This window comes from Labrus bergylta, chromosome 22 (genome assembly GCF_963930695.1).
Source record: "Labrus bergylta chromosome 22, fLabBer1.1, whole genome shotgun sequence".
NCBI lineage: Eukaryota > Metazoa > Chordata > Actinopteri > Labriformes > Labridae > Labrus > Labrus bergylta.
In genome coordinates, this window is record NC_089216.1 from 9,761,423 (window position 1) to 9,770,032 (window position 8,610).

Consider the following 8,610-nt stretch of genomic DNA (forward strand, 5'->3'; position numbering starts at 1 on the left):
TATCAGTGATAACAAAGGCAAAATAATGATTACATTAAAGGAACACACTGTTTTGTCAATAAGATATTTTTTTTACTTAGCTAAGAAAAGAATGCAGCAGGACTTTATATCATATTTCATCACTGTAAATCATTCATGATGAAAAATTAAAGTTGGCTTGAGGTCATGAGGGGTTACTGACGGCCTAATGCTCACAGCAAGGATCCATCTTATTCCTTTTAAGTGGCTTGTAAAAGATCAAGCTCTGGTATTTCTCGTGGCAACCCACAATGCATGAATAATTGAATTTATTTTGTATTTTAGGGATCACTTCCCTCAGAGAAGAAGCGATGACTTGAAGGCTGACAGATTGCACTCTGCATTTTCAACTGGTAAGTAAGTCTTTGATATGTTGTCTTTTTTTTTAATATATATTTTATTATATTTCTATACACAATTAAACTATTCCAGGTTTCATTCAACCAGAAATCTAAACATTTTATTTTTTTTAGCATGTATTTCTAAATGTATGTTTAGAAAAACAATATAATCAGTGGATGTTTATGTGTTGCATTGTTGAAAGTGACAGACTCCCACCAAGGCTCTGCCCTGACATTAAAGACATTTCTCTGCCCAGTAGACTTCTGTGCTATAAGGATGTAAAATATTAAGAAAGTACAGAGCAGTTTCCCTGATTTATTGCTCCAGCAGTAGTGTTAAGGTCACAGCTGATTGAAGGGATACTGTATGGAAATGAGGGTGCTTTGGTTTCTCACTAACTGGCCTCGACCTTTCTCCCTGAGTAAAGTTTGTGTTATGCAACATGCAGAGACACACACACATTTCTGAAGACATTTGACAGTTTCCATAGTTGATTTGATAAACATTTTGCAGAAAAAGAAATGCAAAAAAAACCCAAAAACAATCTTTTTAGGATTTTTTGTCCTCATCATGTATAAGATAAAGAAGTTGACAGTGTAAAAAAAAAAACATCGAGCAGAAAATGGGTTTTTGCCCCATCAGAGAAATACGACGCTTTATAGATTCTTGAGAGAGAACCAGTTTGGACACACCCTGAGTTCTGTTAAAATAAATATGATGAGCCTCAAATATGAGTCATGTAACAAGTTGCAATAATGGTTATTTATAATGGTTATTTTTATCTCCCAGACAGGATGGAGGGAGATTAGATTACATGAAAAGCGCTGGGGGCGGGGTGGGTTGATGCATGGACACCCGTCACATTCTATATGCGTCATGTTTGTAATCTACTCGTCACAAGCACAAAGAAAAAGATATCTCTTTAAATGAAATAATATCTTGCCTCACTAATTCCCTTAACAGGAATACACTGAGTTAATCCTGAATAAGAGGAGGGGATGAGTGAGCTTGCAGTGGCCACCCAGCTGTGCCCAGCCGGGCAGAAAATGCCATGACTGGGCCTGTCAGAAGGTGGTATTCAAACATGAGGCAACCAGAATGCCATTTCTTTCGCAGTGCAGTTATTTCAAGGTCCCAAAGAGTTATGAAATACAGCCAAGACAAAGCAGCTGTTTTTTTTTGTTAAGTTTTATTCAGAGTTGAAAATAGCACAGTCAGTTGGGGAAAAAGAGGCAAAATAAAATCATGTCATTGGCTTGTGAGCATCTGCACAAGCTGAGTGATTAATGTCAAAGAAGCACGCAGGCATTCCTTTTCCATCACTTTAACAATATCCCTTTTTAATTAGAAGTTTGTGCTCTTTTCTAAAGCATATTTATCATAGATAAGGCTCTTTTTTGCCTGAGAAATGCAAAGTTGACTGAACAAACCTACTTTAGTACTCCGAATGAAAGTAGGATGTGTTATATTTTTGTTTGAAAATCCCTCTTAGTTAACTTGCTCAAACTGTACGCCCCCTAGTGCCTCAAAGGAGACATGTGATTTTAAAGAACTCAGAAGATTCATTTTTTTGCACATGAAAAGTATAAACAGTTGATGATAAATGTTAATTAATTGAACTACACTTTGAAGATGCTGATCTGTTGACTGTTAAATCCTAAACTGGCTATTATTCCTTAAAGGGGCCTTTTCAGGTCTTCGCTTCAGTAGTTGTTTTCAAGTCAGTCTGTGATATTTATGCCCCGCTGTCTGCAAATTGTATTGACAAGCAGCAGTAAATGTGTCCAAAGTCAATTTGGCTGGAGTTCAGCTGCGGTAGTCTGGCGTGAGCTGCTGTTTGAGAGAAGCCTGAGCAGATTCCAGTAGTCCATTAAAGTCCAAAATCCTTTCTAAAAGCACACAGATGTGGGAGGGCCGACACGAGGAGTTCAGCTGGCAATTTTTGACCACAGGCATTTAGTCTGGTGATCTTTGTTGCATCAAAGAAGTGACCTGAAGTCTATATCAAGGCCTTTCTGAGTCACATTTAAGACCTTTAGTCCTTGTTGTTTAAACAAAAAAAAAGAGTTTGAGTTACATCAAACCAAAGTGGAAATGGTGGCTGAATGTCCTGTCTGTGCTAGCGTGAAAGGTCAGGACTGTCAGGAGATGGGTGCCCTTCAAACCTGGGATCGTGAGAGTAAATTGTGCCTTTTCTCAGTTTGTCCTGTCTTTTATTGTCACTGCAGACCTCAAATAGTCCAAGGAAGCACATGGATTAGTTATGATTAAATAAACACAAGAATCGTAACTTAAACTCCCCTCCCCCCTATTGGTTAAAATTAACAAATGAAAATAAATAGTAAAAAATATTTTGAGATTGTGTCTTTCTGGAAATTCTTATGACACAAAGTAAAAATAACTATATTATACCAAAAGGTGTCCAAATAGTTTTTATGCTTTTAATCAGTTAATGGACTTCATCATCACTTCTTCATCCTTTGTGTTTGTTAACATGCATGTTCCCTTTTGAATTTGTGTCCACCTGTTAGGGTGTAAAAAGCTGTAATAACACTTCTCAAGCCGGTGGCTGCTCTAACAAACATGGTGTCTGTGCCATGGCTTGAGTACATGTTCACATGCTTGTGTGTCATGCAAACTTTTCTGATGAATACTCCAGAGTTTGTGATGACTTCTTGGGAGTTCTGGCTGCAGACAGATAACAAAGTTGAAATCTTGCCTCTTTGCCATGGTTCTTCTGATTTCCTCCTAAACCCAGTTCAGGTCTTAATGAAAAGCTGAACCGCGAATATGCATGCCAGTCTGATTGATGTTAAGAATTTTAAGTACCCCAGACAGCAGAGAACTACAAATCTCGACTTGACAGCCTCCGAACTGAAATGTGTTGAGTTTGTTTTTTTTTTGTTGTTTTTTTTTTATTATTATGATTTTTTTTTTTTTTTTTTTTGTCGCGTCAACAAAACTTCAAAGCGCCTGTCAGGAAATTTTGCATGAACAATTTCTCCAAACCTAGTTAGGGTTTACTTTCATGGTCTGTTTGGAGGCACATTTTCTATTTCCTGTGGGAGCTTCACTCTCTGGCAGTCAGAATAATTGAAACGATGTCAGATCACGTCTCTGTTTCCTTCAGTTAACTGCGCTGAATACGTTTGCAGTAGAAAACAGCAGGTCCCAAACAGGTGCCTCTTTTGAACTTTTCTCAGAATTATTTTATTTTTATCTGTTTGGGATTAGAGATTTGCTCTGTGATTGATTCACATGACTTCACTGTCTTCATCCTCACTAGTACAGAAATGATTGTACTCACAGGCAGAAGGTGCAAAAACAACATTTTCTTTTACCTTTGTATCATCTTGTCTCTATTCTTTCAAGTAAGCTTGGGTATGCCACGGACATTTTTATTGCTCACCACTTTGTGCAGTTTAGACGTACGTTGAATGCCACTGAGCCGCAGTCTAATCCAAGCAATCACAGTACATGGACGGATTCCCAGGCAAAGTGCAGTAGGCCGTGTAAACAGCAGGACACCTTGAGTACATCTGTTTCTGCTGGCGCCAGGAGCTGCAGCAGTGATCCCCCCCCAAAAAAATCTATGGGAAATGAATGTTTTCTGGACCTCAGCCTTAACTTAAAGAGAGTTCATATGTATGGAATTGTAGCAATTTATTCATTTTTGACAGATTTTGTCTGACGAATCTTTGGATTTCAGCTTCGACGCGGCCGCCACCTGTTTTGTCTTTGTCAAAAATTAACCTGAGCCTAAAGACTTTGGGATTCTCTAGATGGATTCCATTAGAAACTGCATCTCTTCTCCTTTTTATTTTTAAGTAGATATCGTTACATTTGCTTGCCAACATTGCAGATCAGCATCATCAAATTGTGAATTGCCACATGGACTTAGCAGCTTAAAAATGCAATAGTGTAACGGGAGGGGATCTGGAGTCTGGAGTCTGACCCTGGCGTAATTGCATGCCAGCACAAAGGATTTAGCCACTAATGCTTTGAGAGAGCACGGGGAGGGGGAGGGAAGGGGGGGGGGGGGGGGGGGTATGCTGACACATCACAGATGGTCCTCAACCACTCACTCTCTTCCTCGTCCTGTTAGTCAGCTGTTGTCTGTCTCGGGCCTTGTAAATCACACCCGCCATACTAACTTGGCTAAACTCCACATCAGCCCCAGTCAAGGGACCTGTTTCTAAATCTGTTTGTGCTGATCTAATGGCTGAAATCATCTTTTATCTAGAAATAATTGCAGCATAAATCATTGCACAGCCCTTTATGACTTAATTTATTCATTATTAATTAAAGAAGTGAATAGGATTTTCTGTGTTTCTTTTTGCATATATATATTTTTACAACTCTAAATCTGCAAGAATTCATGCATTGTTTCATTATTGCAGTTAGTTCAATGCCCTCAGAGCCTGAATATGAACCCAACCTCCCTCTGAGGGGCCATGTTCTTTGGCTGGATCAGACAGTCAGATTGGTACACGGGGGGCCTGAGGGCGCTCTGCCAGACTAGCTGCTTTGATACTTCCTCTCCCAGCACCGGGAAAAGGGCCTCATCATGACCCCTGTTAGATAACATGTCTTTGCTGGGGAGACAGGGGGAAAAAAAATGTTGCTGTGTTTAAATAGAAATCCATGACAGATGTTTGCCAGCTCTATTTATTTTGACAATCTGGCAGTGATGACACATTTAGTGGTTTGTGATTTAAAATTAGGCTTTTTTTTTATTGTTGTTGTTCAGGTGAACAAGGAACATCCCCAGATCTACAAGATGCACCTTTCCTTTCCGGTCTTCCAATACACAGGTAAAAAAAAAAAAAAAAAAAAGATTTTATATTCAACACTGATGCTCTGTTTTTTTTTTTTTTTTTGTTGTTGTTTTTTAATTGATAAGTTAGAAAGTCAAAAATGGCATCAAAGACAAAAAGAGAGACAATGGACAGAAACAAAGTAGTTATTGTAAGGTATTGTTGTAATATCAGAGGAGTCCAGTATTAGTAAATGGATTTTGGACTGTAAAGGAGGTTAAAATTAAATAAAGTAAGGAGGGATCGAGGAATGTACAGAGGCTCAGTCCTCTAATCAGCTGCCCTTGGAATTTATCCGATTGTCATCTGCACTACCTCCACTGAAATTTCACTGTCTCATCTAAACTATGGATAAAGAAATCTCAAAAGATTTCCAAATATTTTTTTGGGAGCTTTCTGAATGAGAAGCTGTGAGTTGTTACTTCTTACCTGTACAGGGTCCCTAGTAAACAATAAGCATGCCTGGTGGAGAGAAAATAAAAATTGTAATGTTAAATTGGGGATGGGATTATTACCTAATAAGGTTATCATAGCAATAATAAGGTATTATAATGATAATGTATGAAAAAAGGCTTTGAAGACGCTGTTTTAAGGTAAAAAAAAAAAAGAAGTAAAATGCTAATGTTTTTGCTTTGTAACAGAAGAAGAGCCTTCCGATACACTCCCGGGATCCTTGAAAAGAACAATGGTCTGGACAGCGAGAGAGAGGACAGCGTGGACGGCCCTGTGAGCCCCGTGCCCCCTTACTTGGCAAAGACCAGCAGTTCAGAGTGGAACAGCTCAGACGACCTCACCGGACCTTTCTCTGAACAAGAGGAGACAGACACTGCTGCCCCAAACGGCCCCCTCTTGCACAACTATCCTCCACCTTTACCTCCAAAGACCTTTGGCAGCAGTCACTCTGACCCATCTGGCATCCGCACACAACCGCCGGAGGTGCCAGCACGGCTTAGCCCCCGCCACGAAGCAAAAAACGGACTGTCCCCTGTCTCGCACACCACACTGCGTCGGTGGATCGAGACACCTGCCGAGCAGAGGCTTTCATCAGACACCAGCTCCAAGTCCGGGTCATCAGACCAGGACCGGAACGACCTGTCAGCTAGTGAGAGCGACGAGAGGTTACCGAGTCCAAATCCAGGACGTGATGATGGTACAGACTCCCCAGGTCTCACAGACAGGGTTCTCCCCACCACATATTTCTCTGTGGATAACTGTATGACAGACACTTATCGGGCCAAATACCATAAGAGGCCTGCTATGTATTTGAAAGCAGAGGACCATACGTCGTCAGGGGAGAGCGATGTGGAAGGGAGGGGGCTTTCTTTTCCAGATGTTCAGCCAACAGAGCCTTCAAAATCTAGAGCAGAATCAAGTAACTTGTGCTATTTCTTATTTGTTGCTCATTCTATTTGGATGGCCTTAATGGGTTTTTTTTTGTTACATTAATGCTGTTTTCCTTTTGTTTCCAGGCTACTCTACTCCTAAGACGTGTGCAAAGTGGAACCCAGTTACTCCAAAAGGACTTGATGAGCATGGTTTCCTCTAATTGATGTGGAGCATCAGCATACCCTGACCTGTGATCAAGCGACTGGATGCCTACAGGAATCGTTCTGCACTATGACTGCTACACTTTGACTCCTTCGTAACAGGAATGTGAAATAGCCTTGTCATAACCGGAAAGTTGGGCCCGAACTGGATGCCGAAGAGATTGTTTAAAAAAAAAAAAAAAAAGGCAGGTTTCCTTAATAGCTGTCTTGCTGTTTTGGTATGAACTGCTAAAAGCTTTGAATGGATAGTGAATTTGCACAGTAGAGAGCACCAAAAAAGGTACAGAGACCGAAACACGCCTAAAATGTTTTTGCTGTTGATTGTTTGCTCAAAAGCAAAGAGTTTGGTTTGTCAAGAATGTGTCACAAAAAGCCACTTTACCATGAAAGAGATTATATAACATGAAGAAAGAAGTTTCTTCCAGTTCTCCTCACCCTCACTCCAGGAAATGCTTTTGTTTCACTTCTCCAGTTTCAGTGTTATGAGGTGTCAACACCAGTTCTCTCTTCTTTTTTTTCCACTTAATAAACCTATCTTTGAAAAGTTCTCTCATCAGAAAAAGGGTACTCTTGAAGTTTAGATAGTCAGCATATTGGTCACTCTTTTTTTTGCACATCTTAAAAATGGATCCCAAGGATCTGTGTAACGGGAAGCTCCAGGACACCCATGTAGGTTTCCATACAAATTAGACATAATCACAAAATTGTAACAGCAGGAAAAGTTTCAACCCCAGATTCTTGTTGGTACACACAATGACCTCTGCAAATAAAAAAACATATTTCTGGTTCTCCTTTTGCAACTCTTAATTACTTATTCACTAAATGATGTCTAAACACCAGCGTGGGTGTCCAGGAGCTCACCGGTTGTGGGTGAATTTGAGACATTGAATGTTCATTGGTTAGAAAGTATGCGGGACATTAACTCCAGGCACGTTCCTCTCTCCTAACAAATGCACACCCCGTCATGCTTCAATATTTACTGTTTTAAATGTCTTTGCACTGTATTTCTGGTTGATTCTTTTCTTTCACACTCCTGGCAGGTATACACTCCAGTTGTTAGTCTTTAGTCTGAGAATCAAATACAGATTTCTCTCCTGTTTCATAAAAAGTCTTAGCTCCAATTGTACATTTGTTATGTAGAGTCAGGCGAGGCTTGCTTTATTCGAGAGGGTTATTAATATAACATGTTGTAAATTTGAATGGTGAACTATTTTATGGGTCATGATGTTTTCTATTTACAACAGACTCTAATGCACAGTGCCTTTTGTACTTTTCTATGTCCTGAAGGATTAAATTGGAGCCATGATTTGTAAAAATTCTTTGATTTAGAGGAATTTTTGTAACGTTTTATTTTTATTGATTAACAATTGTTAAATAAACAATTTTATTTATCCGGATCTTTGTTTCAAGCTGTGTTGTGTTAAGGAGCACAAAAGTGCAGCATGAAGCAGATCTTTAATCCTTATATAAATAGAGGGATTGGGTATATGATAGGAAAGATAGTTTGGGAAACTATATAAATTTTGCAAACCTGATAGGCATCTTCCTTACTGACTTTCTTCCTAGAATCACTGCTTTAAAGCACAGTGCTTTGCCACCACCTGCTGTCATTTATTGGTACTGCACTTTCTAATTTCAAGCAGTGGCTACCCACCTATAAATACGCATGCTGCAATCACAAGAGTTAGTTGAAGCTTTTAGTTGTTTTTCTACCATTCATTTATATTTTGAACTTTATTTGTTTTGTGATACTTCGGCAGCATTGAATTTTATGTTTTTAAAGGACCACAATTCTAAACATGGACTTATGTTATTGCATCCTCCTTGCTCCTTGAGTGCTTCATGGAGCATTTTTCATTAATTTATTCAAATTAACATCTGTTTTT

General features: G+C 39.3%; 1 protein-coding gene across 3 annotated transcripts in view; it reads left to right on the forward strand.

The window, feature by feature from the left end:
• LOC109981628 (inactive ubiquitin carboxyl-terminal hydrolase 53) overlaps nucleotides 1-8,121 on the forward strand; it is a 32,942-nt gene extending 24,821 nt beyond the window's left edge. For 2 of the 3 annotated variants that reach the window (XM_020630516.3, XM_065950510.1), the window contains exons 14-17: nucleotides 304-371; nucleotides 5,111-5,174; nucleotides 5,819-6,549; nucleotides 6,647-8,121. In XM_020630516.3, the coding sequence (XP_020486172.3) occupies nucleotides 304-371; nucleotides 5,111-5,174; nucleotides 5,819-6,549; nucleotides 6,647-6,723 (940 nt within the window). In that variant the 3' untranslated portion in view covers nucleotides 6,724-8,121. The remainder of the gene's footprint in view (nucleotides 1-303; nucleotides 372-5,110; nucleotides 5,175-5,818; nucleotides 6,550-6,646) is intronic. The other variant, XM_065950511.1, reaches the window with a different exon arrangement.
• The last annotated feature ends 489 nt before the right edge of the window (nucleotides 8,122-8,610 follow it).